The sequence below is a fragment of the Tamandua tetradactyla genome, chromosome 4, assembly GCF_023851605.1.
Source record: "Tamandua tetradactyla isolate mTamTet1 chromosome 4, mTamTet1.pri, whole genome shotgun sequence".
NCBI classification, from domain to species: Eukaryota; Metazoa; Chordata; class Mammalia; order Pilosa; family Myrmecophagidae; genus Tamandua; species Tamandua tetradactyla.
The window spans coordinates 168,850,783-168,870,755 of record NC_135330.1 but is presented as its reverse complement, the minus strand read 5'-3'; the positions used below and the strand labels follow the sequence as shown (position 1 = coordinate 168,870,755).

The window sequence follows — 19,973 nt, the reverse complement described above, 5'->3', positions numbered from 1 at the left end:
AAAGGCATAAACAAACAACATTGACTTGAGAAGAAACAGATGACCTCAACAAATCAATCACAAGTAAAGAAACTGAATCAGTCATTAAGAAGCTCCCCAAAAAGAAAAGTCCAGGACAAGATGGCTTCACATGTGAATTCTACCAAACATTCAAAAAAGAATTAGTACCAATCTTGCTTAAACTCTTCAAAAAAAAATTGAAGAGGAGGCAAAGCTACTTAACTCATTCTATGAAGCCTACATCACCCTCATACCAAAGCCAAAGATATTATAAAAAAAGAAAACTACAGACCAATCTCTCTAATGAATGACAAAATTCAACATCCTTTCCTGTTGAAAACACTTCAAGGATAGGAATAGAAGAGAACTTCCTCAAAATGATAATGGGAATATATGAAAAACCCACAGCTAGCATCATCCTCAATGGGGAAAAATGAAAACTTTCCCCCTAAGATCAGGAATAAGACAAGGATGCACACTATCACCACTGTTATTCAACATTGTATTGGAAGTTCTAGCCAGAGCAATTAGACAAGAAAAAGAAATACAAGGCATCAAAATTGGAAAGGAAGAAGTAAAACTCTCACTGTTTGCAGTTGATATGATACTATATGTCGAAAACCCTGAAAAATCCACAGCAAAATTACTAGCGCTAATAAATGAGTACAGCAAAGTGGCAGGTTACATGATCAACACTCAAAAATCTGTAGGGTTTCCATATACTAGTAATGAACAATCTGAGGGGGAAAACAAGAAATGAATTCCATTTACAATTGCAATCAAAAGAATAAAATATTTAGGAATAAATTTAACTAAAGAGACAAAAGACCTACACAAAGAAAACTATAAGAAATTGTTAAAAGAAATCACAGAAGACCTAAATAGATGGAAGGGCATACCGTGTTCATGGATTGGAAGACTAAATGTAGTTAAGATGTCAGTTCTACCCAAATTGGTTTACAGATTCAATGCAATACCAATTAAAATCCCAAAAACTTACTTCTCAGAAATAGAAAAACCAATAACCAAATTTTTCTGGAAGGGCAGGGTGCCCCAAATAGCTAAAAGTATCCTGAGAAAAAAAAAAAAGTCAGAGGTCTCACTACCTGACTTTAAGGCGTATTATGAAGCTACAGTGGTCAAAACAGCATGGTACTGGCATAAAGACAGATATACTGACCAATGGAATAGAATAGAGTATTCAGATACAGACCCTCTCGTCTATGGACAATTGATCTTTGATAAGGCAGCCAAGCCAACTCGCCTGGGACAGAACAGTCTCTTCAATAAATGGCGCCTAGAGAACTGGATATGCATATGCAAAAGAATGAAAGAGGATCCATATCTCACACCCTATACAAAAGTTAATTCAAAATGGATCAAAGACCGAAACATTAGATCTAATACCATAAAACTGTTAGAAGAAAATGTAGGGAGATATCTTATCAATCTTATAATAGGAGGCAGTTTCCTAGACCTTAACCCAAAGCACAAGCATTGAAGAAAGTAATAAATAAATGGAAACTCCTGAAGATGAAACACTTTTGTGCATCAAAGAACATTCTCAAGAAATTAAAAAGACAGCCTACACAATGGGAGACAATATTTGGAAACAATATATCAGATAAAGGTCAAGTATTCAGAATATACAAAGAGATTGTTCAACTCAACAACAAAAACACAGCCAATCCAATTATAAAATCGGCAAAAGACTTGAACAGACACTTCTCAGAAGAGGAAATACAAATGGCCAAAGGCATATGAAAAGATGTTTAACTTCCCTGGCTATTCGGAAAATGCGAATCAAACCCACAATGAGAGGCAGATCCTGAGGAGGGCGAAATGGATGAGTGTGTGTATAACCTAATGGTCTGGAATCTGGCCTACACTGGAAAGCTGGAGGAGTTGAAGGAGAAGATCCTGGCCAATAAATCCTTGGCTACAAAACTGACCAGGACAGCAGAACTGCATTGGTCATGCTCACCAGGACATACAGAAATTGTTGAATTCTTGCTGCAACTTGGAGTGCCAGTGAATGATAAAGATGATGCAGGCTGGTCTCCTCTTCATATTGCTGCTTCTGCTGGCTGGGATGAGACTGTAAAAGCCCTTCTGGGAAAAGGTGCTCAAGTGAATGCTGTCAATCAAAATGGCTGTACTCCTCTGCATTATGCAGCTTCCAAAAACAGATATGAGATCGCTGTTATGTTACTAGAGGGCGGGGCTAACCCAGATGCTAAGGACCATTTTGAGGCTACAGCAATGCACCAGGCAGCAGCCAAGGGTAACTTGAAGATGATTCATATCCTTCTGTACTACAAAGCAACCACAAACATCCAAGATACTGAGGGTGACACTCCTCTACACTTAGCCTGTGATGAGGAGAGAGTAGAAGAAGCAAAACTGCTGGTGTCCAAAGGAGCAAGTATTGACATTGAGAATAAAGAAGAGAAGACACCCCTGCAAGTGGCCAAAAGTGGACTGGGTTTAATACTCAAGAGAATGGTGGAAGGTTAAGCAGCTTGGATTTATTCTTTGCTTGTGTGTGTTACGGTTGTCCTCCATATCCTAGAAACTAATATACTTGTGCACAAGACATCATCTATGTACGATGAAGTTTTTCTCACCTTTAAAGTCTTATAGCATGTTGAATATGGTTCCTGCTAAGGTACTTGTTCTAAGCTTACACCTTGCTGTTAAGGCATTGAATAACTGTTGAGAGTGTTCTTTTTGTATGTATATTCTATATTGAATTTTGGCTAATTTTGAATAAGTGATTCTGTGGTAGTTGTGCATCTTTGGCACCCTCCCATGCATACTCTCTCCTTCTGAGATAAAACCACCCTTGTAGCACCAGGCCAATTGTTTTGCCAAATGTTTCTACGTGGATTCTAGAATGTTCCTCCATATAGTTGAAATTTACCCTTGTTGTTCAACCTGATTCAGAGGCCTATGCCAAAATTTTCTTTTTTTTAATCATAAGGTTTATTTTCTTTTTGTTACAGGAGGAATCCTTACAATTGGAGGCGGTTTTATGGAATCCTTATAATTTTTAGTGGACTGAAAAAAATTGGAGGGCATGCTGTCCAAGATTGACATTCATAAACACTAAAATAAATTAAATAATAGCCATGTAAAAAAAAAAAGCCACAATGAGATATCATCTCACACCCACCAGAATGTCTATTATCAATAAAACAGAAAACAACAAGTGCTGGAGAGGATGTGGAGAAAGAGGCACACTTATCCATTGTTGGTGGGAATGTCAAATGGGTCAACCGCTGTGGAAGGCAGTTTGGTGGGTCCTCAGGAAGCTAAGTATAGAATTGCCATATGACCCGGCAATACCATTGCTAGGTATCTATTCAGAGGACATGAGGGCAAGAACACAAATGGACATTTGCACACCAATGTTTATAGCAGCATTATTTACAATTGCGAAGAGATGGAAACAGCCAAAATGTCCATCAACAGATGAGTGGCTAAACAGACTGTGGTATATACATATGATGGAATATTATGCAGCCATAAGACAGAATAAATTTATGAAGTATGGACATTAAGGACATTATGCTGAGTGAGATTAGCCACAAACAAAAGGACAAATACTGTATGGTCTCACTGATATGAACTGACATTAGTGAATAAACTTGGAGAATTTCATTGGTAACTGAGACCATTAGGAGATAGATAGGGTAAGATTTTGGGTAATTGGAGCTGAAGAGATACAGATTGTGCAACAACACTGATTGTAAAAACTCAGAAATGCACAGCACAATAATACTGAACTGTAATAGAATTATGTTAAAACACTGAATGAAGCTGAATGTGAGAATGATAGAGGGAGGAGGGCTGGGGGCACAAATGAAATCAGAAGGAAAGATACACGCTAAAGACTGAGATGGTATAATCTAGGAATGCCTAGAACGTATAATGATAGTGAATAAATGTATAAATTTTTAAAATGTTTTTGCATGAGGAAGAACATAGGAATGTCATTACTGCAGGGTGTTGAAAATAGATAGTAATTAATATTTTAAAATTTTCCCTTATGTGTGAGACTGAAGCAAAAACTGCTTATTTGGTACAAAATTTATATTTTGACTAGTGTGTTTCCTAACATAACTTATGTAGGCAGCTTAATTGAACACCATAAGTACATGGAACCTTGAGTAGGACATGAGATTTTGTTGGTTTGTCCAGAGTGATGCCCCAATAAATCCCAGAGTGATTTGAACAGTGACTAAAAAAGTATTTGCAAAGTCCCCTTGGGGAAATGGTGAGAAAGGGGGAAAATTCAACTTCCCCAATGGAGAATTCTTGATATTCTCATAAGCAGTGGGGACAACCAAAGCAAAGGCTGAGTCCCCAGTCTTGGGGGTTGTTCATATGAAATTAACCCCACAAAGGATAGGTCAAGCCTACTTAAAATTAGGCCTAAGAGTCACCCCCAAGCTGGAATGATGCAAATGTCCAAAAAATATGATCATGGTGATGAATACCAAACTATGTGATAATATTGTGAACATTAATTGTACATCATGTATGGAATGTTAGTATGTCAAGAATGTTTTGTACATTTGTATGTTAAATTTTTACAACAAATATTAAAATTAAAAACTTATTGAAAAAAAAAAAAAAGAGTCACCCCCAAGAGAACCTCTTTTGTTGCTCAGATGTGGCCTCTCTCTCCAGCCAACACAACAAGCAAACTCACCACCCTCCCCCTGTCTACGTGGGACATGACGCCCAGGGGTGTGGATCTTCCTGGCAACGTGGGACAGAAATCTTAGAATGAACTGGGACTCAGTATCAAGAGATTGAGAAAACCTTCTCAGCCAAAAGGAGGAAGAGTGAAATGAGACAAAATAAAGGCTGAGAGATTCCAAACAGAGTGGAGAGGTTATCCTGGAGGTTATTCTTATGCATTAAATAGATATCATCTTGTTAGTCAAGATGCAATGGAGAGGCTGGAGGGAAGTGCCTGAAAATGTAGAGCTGTGTTCTAGTAGCCATGTTTCTTGAAGATGATTGTATAATGATATAGCTTTCACAGTGTGACTGTGTGATTGTGAAAACTTTGTGTCTGATGCTCCTTTTATCTACCTTATCAACAGACTAGTAAAATAAATGAAATAAAAATAGATAATGGGAACAAATCTTAAAGAAAATTTAGATTGAAATGCTAGTGATCAATGAAAGGGAGGGGTAAAGGGTATGGTATGTATGAATTTTTTTCTGTTTTCTTTTTATCTCTTTTTCTGAACAGATGCAAACGTTCTAAGAAATGATCATGAAGATGAATATGCAACTATATGATAATACTGTGAATTACTGATTATATATGTAGAACAGAATGATTATAATAAAAATAAATAAATAAATAGATAGATAATTAACAGATAGAACATGGGATGCAACACAGTGGAACCTAAAGGTTCCTAAAGTCTTCCTAAAGGGTTGTATTACTTTATCCTCCCTCAAGCAGTGTATGACAATGCCTAGCCTGCCACTCTCTCACCCACAGTGCTTGGCACTTTCATATGCCTAGGGTTTGTGACATTGAAGGAAAAGAGGTGTGGTGTAGTAAGCAAGGATAGCCACCTAAAGGGACTAGAGATTTGAAGCACTGGGGAAAGTTTTGTAAACTGCCTTATCTAAGCAATGATGAAACAATAATCCATGGATCTTTTTAATCCTGCAAAATCAGCATTCTGTACATCGAGCTGATCTGTATTGTCATTTTATACCCCTGTCATGTCAAATATTCTTTTAAAATATTTTATGCTGTATTAAAGTCATTATCACTGAAGGGGTGTTGTTATAAGCACTGTTTTGGAGCCAGAAAAAAGAAAAATCTTTTATGTGCCCTTGCCCTTTATGAACACTTTTTGTCTACACTTTCTAGTAAATTTTGGTAAATTTCCATTTTCTCATAAACCTAAGAAATAGCAAGAAAAAGCAAATTATGTCAAGTATCATTTTTTAATAATCCATCAATAAATTTCCATTTGGAATGCCACTCAGAAATGCTGTGGCCATTTAAGCTCACCAAAACAGATTTTGACTGCAAGAGCTGATAAAGGCTGTAAAAACAAAAATTGCTTATAGTCACATTTGTGCAAAGCTGTATAACAGATTCACAAAAGATTACTCTATTGAAAGCTGTATCTTCAACCCTTTGAAGGTGGTTGGATAAGCATAACTGCACCCAGTCAATAACTCTTCTTTGGTTATACTGTAAGAAAACTGAGTTCTGTCTTTTATAGCCCGCAGGTCTGACCTATTATAACAATTCCAAAGCTTCTGTATGCAGCTGGAGTGAGGATAAGTACCCATTCACCAATCCTCTCCTAGCCCCCAAGTGACAGTAAAATTCACCTACAAATTTCAACCATGTTTATCACTATTAATAACTAGGTATTTATACCAGCATCTATTATAATTGAGGCCTACTTATGTTCTCAATTTGCTAAGTCCCCATGTGCTCTGAGAGATTCCTTCCTTCCTTCCATTTGAAGAACTGTTTTGGTTACTATGGCAACAGTACATGGACAGGGGTGGGGGGGGCTTTCCATGGACACAAGAGCAAAAGTGCAGTTATTTGTCTTCTCATCAACAGAACAGGGCCATTCATGAGATTAGCATGTGGTGCAAATACGAATAATTGTGCAGCCCATTTCAGAAAAGCCAAGAAGACATTTTCAGGGAAAACTCTCTCATGAACCAATTATATAACACTTCAATCAAGTTATATAACACTTCAATCAAGTGCTTCATTTTGTGCTGATATGAAGACATAGTCTTTTGTGGCCAAAGCAGATACATATAGGATGGCAATTTGTGAGTCACTGTGGATTTGCTTCCAAGGAAGAATGCAAGACAGAGGCTAGGGGCAACCCATGGACTAGAGGCCACTCCTGAGGCCACTGTGGGGCATGTTGGGGAGGAGACTCCCTCTTGGCCTATACTTGCCACAGAAATGCTAGGAAAAGAGATGGGCATCAGATAAGGGACAGATTTATTAGTAATAGAGAAAAAGCAGAATCCTCATTTTTTTCCAGTTTGGTAATGTTTTAGTCGTGCTGTTGCAGTGCAGATCTCTACCTCCTCAGACTCAACATACCAAGAGAGCAAAACAAGTTACTACAAGTGACCCAAATGATGGGAGGTCTTTTTTTTTCCATACAGGATGAAAAAACAAAGATCCACCTCAAAAATTAACGTTACCAAATCTTTTTCCCCTTCTCACATTCATGCTATCATGGCATAAACAAAAACGCATTGATCAAATTCAGTATTGATCACGCTTTTAATAAATATCAAATCCACCACGAGCTAGCTCCTTGCTAAGTAAGGGCCAAAGGTGTACAAACATAGACATTCAGTCATTCCTCAGAGTTGCTCAACAAATTTGCTGGAATGGCAACAGAACACCAGGTCTCGAGGTAGGGGCATAGCTTGCGGATGGGTTATGTCCCAGGAACAGGGAAAACCCATACAACTGTGGGGACCTTTAAATGGATCCCAAAATAAGAAGGCAAGTTCTCCAAGAAAACAGAGACCTATGTTGATAAAGGTTCATCTTTATTAATAAATGTGCTTCAACAAGGGCAGGAGTGGCTTTTAGAGATAGATAATAAAGATTGAGATGGTATAATCTAGGAATGCCTAGAGTGTGTAATGATGGTGACTAAATGTACAAATTTTAAAATGTTTTTGCATGAGGAAGAACAGAGGAATGTCATTACTGCAGGGTGTTGAAAATAGATAGTAATTAATATTTAAAAATTTTAACTTATCTGTGAGACTAAAGTAAAAAATGTTTATTTGGTACAAAATTTATACTTTGACTAGTGCAGTTCCTAATATAACTTATGTGGACAGCTTAATTGAATACCGTAAGTACATGGAACCTTGAGTAGGGCATAAGATTTTGTAGGTTCGTCCACAGTGAGGTCCCAATAAACCCCAGAGTGATTTGAACAGTGAGTAAAAAAGCATTTGCAAAGTCCCCTTGGGGGAATGGTGAGAAAGGGGAAAATTTCAACTCCCTCAAGTGGAGAATTCTTGATATTCTCACAAGCAGTGGGGACAACCAAAGCAAAATAGGCTGAGCCCCTAATCTTGGGGTTTGTTCATATGAAACTTAACCCTGCAAAGGATAGGTCAAGCCTACTTAAAATCAGGCCCAAGAGTCACCCCCAAAAGAACCTCTTTTGTTGCTCAGATGTGGCCTCTCTCTCCAGCCAACACAATAAGCAAACTCACTGCCCTCACCCTGTCTACGTGGGGCATGGCTCCCAGGGATGTGGACCTTCCTGGCAACATGGGACAGAAATCCTAGAATGAACTGAGACTCAGTATCAAGGGATTGATAAAACCTTCTCAACCAAAAGGGGAAAGAGTGAAATGAGACAAAATAAAGTGTCAATGGCTGAGAGATTCCAGAGTCGAGAGGTTATCCCGGAGGTTATTCTTACACATAATATAGATATCACCTTTTTAGTTAAGGTGTAATGGAGAGGCTGGAGGGAACTACCTGAAAATGTAGAGCAGTGTTCCAGTAGCCATGTCTCTTGAAGATGATTGTATAATGAAATAGCTTTCACAATGTGACTGTGTGATTGTGAAAACCTTGTGTCTGATGTTCCTTTTATCTACCTTATCAACAGACAAGTAAAACACATGGAATAAAAATAAATAGGGGGAACAAATGTTAAAATAAATTTAATAGATTGAAATGCTAGTGATCAGTGAAAGGGAGGGGTAAGTGGTACATTATATATGATTTTTGGGGTTTTTTTTTTTCTGTTTCTTTTCTGAATGGATGCAAATGTTCTAAGAAATGATTATGATGATGAATATGCACCTATGTGATGATATTGTGAATTACTGATTATATATGTAGAACGGAATGATCAAAATGGGAATATTTGAGTTTATTTGGTGTTTTTTGTATTTAAAAAAATTTTTTTTAAAAAGCAACTTTTAGAATTCTCCTCACTTCATGACACTTTGGCCCCTGGTACTATCTCTGAGAGCAAGCACAGACATTTCTCCAAAAGGAAAATGGAGGTAAGGAAAGTGTTCTATACAAAAGAAGCCTAAATCAGACAAGCAGAGGGGAGAAAGAGGAAAGCAAGGGGAGAAGGTATTTGAGAACAGTGAGGGAGGGGAAGACTAAAAGGCAGGAGAAGAAAGGAATGGATGTTGGAAGAAAAAGTTGAGCTGAGTAAGATTAAAGTATGAGGACAGAATGGAAGGCAAAGGTGCCAGGGTGGAAAAGGAGCACGGGGGAGGAGAAAGAAAAGTGAAGAAGAGAGGAGCTTTGTTTTTTTGCAAAGCTCCCTGTTTTGTGTTGAAGAGGGGATGATAATAGAGCATGTGCCTGTTGGTGGGTATTTGCCTTAATCCCACTTTTTTGCTCTCCATTTGGTTAGAGAAGGAGGAGCAGAGGTTTAATCTGAATGGAAAACTGGAGGGATTTTTTTTTTCTGGAGTGACACTGAGGTCAAGAGGGAAACCTGCACTCCTTCACTGAACACGTTTAAGAATACAATGTGATTAGCATCTCTCTGTTTCTGGGCTGCTCGTACTCCTGGCTCCTAGAAACACAGGGGAGTCAAAGGATGTTGCTCATTAATAGTTAACTTTTAATGTTGCTGAAAACTTGGTCCAGAAATATCTGCCCAGTACTGTCTGCCTAGAGATTTGAAAGATGGATTTTCAAGTATAATCCCAGAGTAGGTAAGTATGAGATATATCACCTGTCAAGCACATAACATGGGAGTTTTTGGTAAATTGTAATTAAAGCCTAAAGGACATGCCAGCCCGAACTTCTCTCTGCTTCTAGAGAGACTATTTTAAATTTCAGATCCTGAACTCTATATAAGGAATAGAGAGGCAGTTCCATTATTGGTCAGCTCTCAGAGCATAAAGTTCTGTTTAGATTACCTCCTATATCATTCTCACCTAAAAAGATCTGATTCTAAAACCAGTCCCCTTTATTTCATTCTCTGTGGTCTCATAATTTTGAAGTGCATATGCTTTTAATTCTCACTTATCACAGAATAAATTTTAAAAGCTGTCATAAAAAATCATTTTTCAATAAATTTACAAGATGTAGTAACTGTTTAAGTGTAATATTTTTCTTCTGAGTTATCTTTTCTCTCTTAATTCTACTCCCCCATATTATCTGCTATTAATAGGGTTTGTGTGCATTCTTTTGGGGTATGTTCATAAACAATATGCAAGTAGTTTTTTTAAGGACTATAATTTCATTTTCCTTTTAAATGATCTCCTGAGCCCCTTGTTCTAATTGGTTATATAACTTTACCTCTCTTGGTAAAAGAGACGTAAATTTATTGATTACACATTTTTCTTTAATAAATCTTTATATTGGCTACAAATTTTCTCTGCAATAAACATGCTTCTACATATATTATTTTCAAATGTCCTACAATTTTATTGGAATAATTCCTGTAAATTAAAACTGCTGGGAGAAAGGATATGTAAAATTTACATTTTTTGTTTTCACATTTGTTTTCAGAATTCTCCCTTAATGTAAAGCAGCTCTCATAAGCCCTCCTTCTCAGTGTTTGTGAATGAGGGTTCCCTATTTCCTACAACTGTACAAATGTTATGTATCGGTATATTTAATCTCTGACAATGTAATATTACAAAGAATGTCCAGCTTGATCATTATCATATCATTAATAGCCATTCGTATTTCACTTCCCTCTATGTCCTCACTTTTCTTGGAGTGTTCTCATTTCTCTAGAAATAATCGTTACTTTGTTACTGATTTCTAAGGACTGATATATGATGAATGATTTAGTCTTTTGATTTTCATGCATTGCACATGAAATACCTTGTTTTCTTCCCATTTAATTCATTCTCCTGTTTTATTTTCGATTGTACAGAAGTTATGTATTCAAATATAATCATTTTCTGTTGCAGGGCAAAAATAATAAAATCAAATAAAATCAGTCACAGAAACAGTATTCAGTTGTTAATGTGTTAAAACAGCCAGTGGAAAATATAGGAAATAATATTATGATAGGACCACTAAAATACTCACTAATCTTTTTTCATAGAGATCATATTATACTGGGTTACTCCACATTAAAAATAATATATATAAAGCTGAGATGATTATTTCCTGACTTGTTCAGAGCTTTAAAGGGAACTGAACAAATGTGAATTAGAAAGATCAATTTCTCCTTAACTTTCTTTTTAAAGGTCATGAAAGAAGACTGTCAATCTGACAGATGTAACCATGGATTCTTTTACAGACTTCTTCAAAAGCTTAAAGACTGCTAAATGTGTCAAATTAATGCATCTCCCTCCTGACTGAGTTCTTTGATATGAAAGTAATCATGGAAGAATTTTTTTCCATGCAAAAAAATGGCTCTACAAGTTGGAGAAAACAGTTCTTCCACACCTTATTTATTTATTTATTTTGGTAACTGTCATGGAAATTATTTGGGTTAATGGAATCTCTATTTTCTTCCCAGATTTTCTCTAAAATTCCTTTCAAGTATCAATCACAATCAAACGAGGCCAGAATGTTACAAAGCTTAGAATTTTGATATTTTGTTAGCTGCAGTCCCTTGATTATTCCGATTTGTAGATTTGGGGAGGGTTTAACATTGATCTCTCCCTAGCGCTGAATAATTTTTTAGAAAAAACACAGTCTGAGTCTAATTGCCAGACCCACACCACACACACGAAAGCTGTGAATACAAGCTGTGATCACGAATCACGTGTATGTGGCTTTGATTGTGTGGGACCCACAATAAGATTAAGATTGTTTTTTTCCTTCTTAATTATTCAGAGCTAAGTGTGATGAAAATTAAAATTAAACATATGGATGTGATCATGGAGGCTTTTTCTTACATAGTTTTTAAAAAAAAACATGTTTAATATGCCATAAGCACTAATTCCTTTAACTATCTATTTAAGGCAAGACTTCCTAGAACTTATTCTTATTTTAGGGGAACTTAATTTTTTTTTCTTAATTTACTGCCACACGTGGCAATGCACCAGTTCAAAGTGCAAAAGTGTTTTTTCTCTTTATGAGTTCCAAAAAATTCTGCTTTTATTGAATATATATTGCTCTTTAAGTTTTTGATGGTGTAAATTGTTCAAATTCAAAAAGTAACACTGATTATTGCAAATATAAAGGCAACGAAATAAAAAATTAAGAGGCAAATCCTTTCCACAAATATATGCCCATAAAAATTACCAGTTGTTGTGGTTGATGCTCTCTTTATCCAGAATATTGACAGATGAGTAAAAAATTAAGGACAGTAAATAAATAAATAATAGGAAGGGAGATAAGAAGTAAAAAGAAAAAACTGTGTAGATTGCAATACTAATGGTCAATGAGAGGGAGGGGTATGGGTTTTGGGTTTATGGGGGTTTTCCTTTCTTTTTCTGGAGTGATGCACATATTCTAAAAATGATCATGGTGATGAATACACAATTGTGTGATGATATTGTGAGCCACTGATTGTATACTTTGGATGGACTGTATGCTCCATGAAGATATCGCAATAAGAACATATTTAAAAAAAATTCTCGGTTATGGTTTATTTGTGACTTGAGTCTCAATTTTCTGTGGTAAAGGCAAGAGAGATGGAATCCAGAGCCCTAGATAACCAAAAAATCATTACATTTGTCTTTGGAATGCGTTAACTAATTTAAAAAGCTAATTTAATTTTAGTTCTATCTAGATGAGCACTGCTGTTTGTTGTCTACCTTTGGAATTTACTAATGATATAAGAGGTCAATGGCTCAGAAGCATGTAGGGTGACAAGAACAGATGGACTCGAGATTGAAAGTTGTTGCAGATTTTCATGGCACCAAATGGACAATGTCCAAATGGTCCCTCCTCTCACTCCAATTGCAGAAACGTCAGTAGAAGACAGAGGAAGACTGAGTTACAAATTAGGAGAAAAACATTTCCCATTGAGTCTTCTTTGGCAACTTTGTCCTATTCTTTCATCTCCTATCTTCTTTATTTCCCTTTCCATTTGTGTCTCTCATATCTCTCCTTGACTCCACACTTAACCAAGTCCACATTTCTTGGCCATTCCAGAACCCTTAAATGTGCTTTTTATTTATTTAATTTAATATTTTATTTATTTATCCAATTGTTAGCAATCTGTCTGAATTGGTCCTTACTCCTCTGGCTACTTCTGCCTTCCCTTCTTGATCCATTCACTTCACTAGGCATGCTCCATTCCTGAAGATCCCAGAAAATTAAAATCCTTTAGTCTGGCATGACAGATTCCAAACCCTGTCCCCTTAGGCATTTGAATCTTACAGAATGTTGCCTGTCCTAGTGGACCAGCCAGCTTCATTCATTTTTGTCTGACCAGGTTACCCTGGCCAGTTCTCTGTGACTATAATACAATTCCTAATATCAAGGGATCTACCGGAAACTTCCTCCCTAAACTATGGTATAGATGAGTGACTATTCAAAATCCAAATAAGTGAGCAAACTTGCAAGTAGTTCTCCATGGCACCCAACGTTTTAAAGAAAGTAGTACAGAGAAACAAAATCACAAAACTCAGTTTATCGTGATTCCCAGCAGGACCAGAAGACTGCAATAACAACCCAAAGGCAGGGGCAAATGATAAGGATATTAAATTACAAAATACCAACATTTGCATAGTAATTCCCACTAATTAAGAAAGAAAGATATAACTTGTTTGTTATAAACACCACCAGGTCTTGAGCAAACACCAAGAGCTCACCACAGAGGCAAACTAAGCATTTGTCTAATCAGAGCTACTTTCCAAAGCATTTTATTGGTACAGCTGCAAATCGTGCATTTTATCACACATGCTAATAATCCCAGTTATGGCGCCTACTTTTTAATCATTTGTTCTGGGCTTGTTTCTCAAACAATTAGCACTAATGAATGGCCAGGATACCTCGGATCATATAAGTCTAATTGCAGTCAAGAGCAGTTCTTGTCTGCATGTACATTTCAATTTACCTCTGGGGATAATGTTTGTTAATTGTATTTCTTTATACGCAAGTGAAGAAAAAGGCAGCTCAGGCAAAAGGGACTAAGTGTTCTCCTCTTTCCCTTTGTTCCCACAAGAAGCTAAAGTCACTTCAAGAGGCACTTAATCCCATCATCCGTGGTTACAATTGCCTTGCAGCATCAATCAAAAAGAGTCTGAAGTAAAATGATGCAGCTATATTGTGTAATTAAAAGCAATTCAGGTAGTTATTGCTTGGGGCCCTTTACAGGTCCAAATACTTAAAATTGCCCTGCGGGGATCCTAAACACTGTAGTGTTTTAAATTTGGTCAGCAACAATATCTCAGAGGAAGGGGAAGAATATGCAAAAAAAAAAAGCCCAAACATAAAAGCCCACCACTGGCTCCTAGTGCGAATTGTAAAGCAAAAGAAAAGGGAGAGCAAAAATCTGAAGTGAAAAAAACCCCACAACTCCAGCTACAAAATGAAATAAACAGAAGGAAAGAAAGGGATAGAAAGAAAACAACTAAGTTTTCCAAATTAAATATCCCTCACCCAATTCAACTCTCACATTTAGGAAGAAACTGAAATATTGGCTGGGGCTCTTTAACAGCCTTGTAGTATCTATAACATAAAAATAGAGGCTACCTGAAAAGTCACACTTATAAAGAAAATGTAAATTTATGGTACATCTGATTCCACAGTTATTTATAAAGGCAAGGTGTGAAAAGAACTTTAAGTTTGGCACAGATCGCTAAAGTGATTACTTAGTTATATTATCCCATAAAAAAAAGAAGAAATTAGTGGTCAAAACTTTTCAGTTTCTTATTTGGCTTTTAAAGCCAAAAAAGCTTAATGCAGGGTTTTCTGTTGTGTGCTTCTCAAAGAACGCAGAGGCATCATTGACAGAAAGCTGGTAACAAGCTAAATCTCTGGTTTTGATTCTTGACTAAAATATTTCTTAATAAAAAACACAGCTACGTGACAGGTGTAAGACTGACTAGATGTAAAAACAATAAGTAGGTTTTATCATCATTCCTCCTTTATAATAAAAAGAGGAAGGAAAGCTTTCTGTTGATTTATGAAAGAATTTCAGGAAAAAATGCTAAGTGTGCACCTGAATGGGGTATTGGACAATAAGAAACTTTTCAGGAACGATCCTAGTTTACTCCTCACAGAAGGTACATTCTGGTGAGCACAGATGACCAGTGCTGTGCTCTACATCCCTAGAACAGAATACTTCCTAGCAGCATATATAAATACTTTCAAAGCTACAAAATAGTGGCAAATATAACTGTGGCCTGAAAACTCTATGTGTAAAAATGTGAGAGTCATATTTCAAGTGAACATTCAAATCATAAAATGATTAAGTCATCCAACAGTTAAATTTAAACGAAGAACTGCTCTTATTTTCCACACAAATATTCTAGCAACTTAAGTCAGTGCAGACGCCTAACAGTGAAAAATGCAAAAGTACGCCTGCAAAATGTTAACCTTAAACGAAACAAATATTTTCTCCTTCTCTAGCCTTGTTAAGTTTTAACAGAACTTAAAAAGAAAATCTGACCTTTTTTCTTTATTCTGCCTACTCTGCCTTTGCAACTTTAATGATCATATTATTAGAGATAATGGTTTAGGTTGAGAGATAAGTATTTCCTATAAGTTTAAATCTATTTATTGTAAGGCAGTCACCCAGTTTGCAAGTATCCACTCAGAAAACATAAGCCCAGACATGGGTGGGGGGTGAGGGCCAGACATTGCCCTCCTGCCATATTCCTATCACCCTAGACTTCTAATCATCCTGGAACTGAGAAGAGAAAAGTGGCTGGCAGAGGGCCCTGCTGCTTATCTGGGCCTGATTTCCTGTTTCCTCAACATCGCCACCAAAATTTTCAGATAATTTATTAAATAAACGGGCATCTGTGCTTCTTTGCCACAATGGTGCCACACAAATTAAGGTACATTTAAGTATAAAAATATCTTTCTTTTTTTTTTTTACCCAAAGTATCTGTTTCATGTACTACAGTTTTTCTCCCTAGCTTTTCGATTAAGATATGCAGGTACTTTCTCTAAGAGAAAGGAAGTGTAAACTTTTAACAAGGAACATTTAAGGCATGCCCCAAACTGAATTAAGCAAAAGAAAGAAAAAATGAAGTAATTTATAATGAAGTTAGGCAAAACTTTGTACTGCAATCTGTCTCATGTAACAATCGTTAACCCGATTCCCACTGACAGGTGCTTTATCAATATCATATTTCTTTCCTCTCACAGTCCCCCGCCGCCGCCCGCCCGGCCAAGGGTTCGGCACCATGCCTTGTCAATGATGCTCCCCTGGAATTCCCCAGGGATGGGGCCCATCACAGGTTGCCAGGAGCAGCCCCATAACTGGGCCCTTCAATTCCTGCCATTGATCCAGCTGTGTGCACGCTGGCTAAATGCTGCTAGGTCAAACTGGAGAGCAGGACTTGAAAATTCAGTGCTAATTACTGTGATTACAATCTGTGTCCCAAGCAGCCAAAGCCTCTGGGAAGAGTCTACGGGCGATCTGTCTATGAATCAAAAATCTCAGTTTGAGAGATGCAGAATCCATACACACTGACTTTCCAGCTCGTTAAGTCATAATATGGGCATCAAATCACTAATGATACCTTCGGCCGAAAGCATATGAACCAAGGCAAGGCCAGCACATAGAATGCGCAAACAAGACAGATGGAGAGAGAAAATGATCAAACAGAACCCAGGTAGCTGCAAGAAATCTAACACTAGAGCCCTGCAACATGATGCTTACATGGAGATTTTCTTGGGATGACTTGAGAACCTCTGAATCCAAGCCAGTGAGTGAGTGGGCACTAAAGGAGACATGTTCACAGGCATCACTGCTCAGCAAAGTACAGGCGAGAATTTTTCCAGAGAATCTTGAATCTTTTACTACACATGCTATTTGTGTACTTACCATTGAGCTCTCAATGGCAGATTTTACTAAAATCAGGGGAAATGATTCATAAATACATCTTAAGACATTAAAGGATCATGAAAAAAATAATTGCATGCCAGGGAATGCTAAAATAGAATTTTGTTTTCCCAGGCTTATAAAAATGTCTTTAAATAAGTTTGAATGATTTGGAAATAAATTAGGAACAAGATTTATTTATTGCTATTGGGGAAGCAACTAGTTTTTGCTTTGCAGTACGTGTACATAGAGTCCACGGTTTCTTTCTTCATTGACTATGTATAAATACAGTTGTCCTTGCCCAGGTTTACAAATATAGTTTACAAGTCCAGGGGTATAAATGTAGTTCTTCCCAGGACATGAAAATTAGAACATAATTAACTGCTCTGAATCATCACATAAAATTCTAAAGGGATTTCTATACTCACAGTGACATAATAATGAGACTTCTAGGACATGGGACTTCGCATCTAAAACAGCACGGGTACATTGAGCAGTTGGCGGACATCACACATGCCTTTCTATGTGCCCAGACAGAAATTTTTGAGGGATCTTGAGACTTTTCAGGGGAACACCAGCCAGTATGGTCCTAAGACCAGCAAAATCTGACTTGTCATTTTAAGCGGGACCTAAATCTGCCAACACGTGTTAAACTGCACCAAGCTGTACATGAAAATATGACTTCAAATATTTTTCTTTCCTCCCCTCATTTCCTTTTTTCAAGTACTCAGTTCACACGTTATGTCTCTAAATGTGTTTATTTGAAAATGAAACCACTTTTAAAGGGTTTTTGCTGTTTTATGTCATGAAAACAAGAAAGAAGGTAAAAATTTCAGTACAAACCCATTTTATAAAACACTATTTTATTATTTGATGACTATTTCAGTTAATGTGCGATTATTTGACCTAAGTAAATTTTTTAAAAAAATAGAAGTAACCCTGTATTTTAAGATTTTGTTAACTTCAGATAATTTTTCTCTTTTAAAATAATTAAATGAAAGCCCAGTATTAGCTTGGCAAAACAAACATTTTTCCTAATTTTCAGAAATGTCACTGATGTACATTTCTCTGTACTTTTTGAATTCTCATGATAACTTCTGTTAGTGACACAATAAGTTACAGTCGAGTGCTCAACTATAAGTATGCATATGGTGCAATGACAGATGCACGGCAGCTTGTGTCCTCCCCTTCTCCCAGGACCTACTCCGACCCTCTTTTCCTTCCTGCTTTTCTTGAGAATTTACTGAGCTCTGTGCCAGGCAATTCTGCCACTCATTAACTGAGCAATCTAGGAAGTCAAAACTTTTGAATACCCAAGTTTCTGGTTTTCTTTTTTCCCCATGTGAAATGAGAGGACTGGCAGGTCTCCTTGACTCTGAATCTGGTCAGCTGTTAGTTGGCAATAAGAAGTCAGTCCTTAAACTTTATGATGCTGATAAATGTGCATCAGCATCTAGCACCATGTTTTGCACACGGCCTATGCTCGGGTTTGTTAGAACTGGTTTAATTGTTTAGCAACTGCAACTTCGTAACTGAAGTGAAAATCTAAGTCATAATCCAAATATCTCCTAACTCAACGGTCAAGAAACTCTTATGTTTAGTCTATATCTCAGACAAATTCTTCTAATGATACTTTGGCCCTATATTGAACAATAACCACAACCTGTCCCCTGAAGGCTGAAAAATAGCTTATTTTACAAGACTGTTATATAGAAATGTACAAAAATATTCACTGATCAATAAAATACTTACAATGAAGATATCCAGAAATTATTTCAATCAATTTTATACAATTGATTTGTTCTTTTAAGAAGCTGTTAATTTACTCAATCCCTGATTGAGTTGTTACATGAATCATGAAGGTTTAACTATTAAGAAAAAGACAGATATTTCAATCAGGGAATACCCATAATGGTTTAATTAAAGAATTTTTGCCATCTCACTTACAGAACATTACTCCTTAAGTACTGCATGGAATTTATTTAAAACGTCCCAGAGGCAATTAAGTCCTTGATTAACAATAAAATTTTCTTCCCTAACTTCATTTTCAATTAGCATGAAGCTCATTTCTCATTGCCTGGAACTTCTAGCACTTGGTACTCAATGGATTTATCTCACATGTAATTCCTTATAAGCCAGAAAAAAAGGGTTAGAAAGAATTGATATACATAGTAGCACTTTCCAGAAATTGAAGGATTTAATTGTGTTGCAGTAGGCCTCACTTGTCACCTTCAGTTTAAAGCCTTTATGCCCTTATGTCCTTATGCATGGGATGACTCCTCTCTGAGTTAGAGAGGAACAAAGGGACTTGGTGGCCTGTACACAATTCTTAATTCTGTATGTTCAGAGGTTTTTTGAGCTCAGAAAAGGAGAAAGAATACAGATTAATAATGTACTTCCCACATGACTACTCTATTCTGTGCTTTAAGAGAAACAAAGGGTCATAAGCCCCAAAACTTGCCAGTTCCTAAAATCATTTTCACTTCCCTGGAAAGGAGTAGAGGGGTAAGGAAAGTGTAGTAGTTAAAACCATGGGTTTTAGAATCTGACAGACCTGTTTTTTTGGTTTATTTTTCAGACCTGGGTTTGATGACACCTTGAGCCTATTATTTAATTTCTTTAAATCTCAGATTCCTATTATGAGTTAAATATAATAATAGTATTGTTGTGATGAGTCAATGAAACGATGTATGTAAAACAACACCATGCCTTGCACATAGGAAAGCCAATTGATCATAGCTACTGTTATTAAAGAAAAGGCACTCTCCATTCTCTTGTCTGAAACTCCACGAGCTAGACATGTGAGTCTGGAACAGAGTGTCACTTGGACTCTAAACAGACATGCCATTCACATGCACAGACACAGATGGTGACAGGCACTTCGCCACATCTCAGAAACACGCCCACCAAGGGGCCATGGAAGTCATGTCCATCCATGCAAAAGGGCAGGCACTACAGAAAATAAAAAAGATGTATTTATATCTAATCTCCCATGCCCACCCCAAAGTCTTCAGAACTAAC

The 19,973-nt window shown here is 36.8% G+C and overlaps 2 protein-coding genes across 3 annotated transcripts in view; one reads left to right on the top strand and one right to left on the bottom strand.

Moving 5' to 3' along the window:
• The window catches only part of CLYBL (citramalyl-CoA lyase), a 291,846-nt gene that overhangs the window by 131,545 nt on the left and 140,328 nt on the right, over positions 1-19,973 (bottom strand). The gene's annotated exons all lie outside the window — the stretch shown is intronic.
• Positions 1,843-2,619, top strand: LOC143679509 (uncharacterized). The gene has a single exon (XM_077155852.1). It carries the CDS (start codon positions 1,843-1,845, stop codon positions 2,515-2,517), a length of 675 nt encoding a protein of 224 aa, XP_077011967.1. The 3' UTR covers positions 2,518-2,619.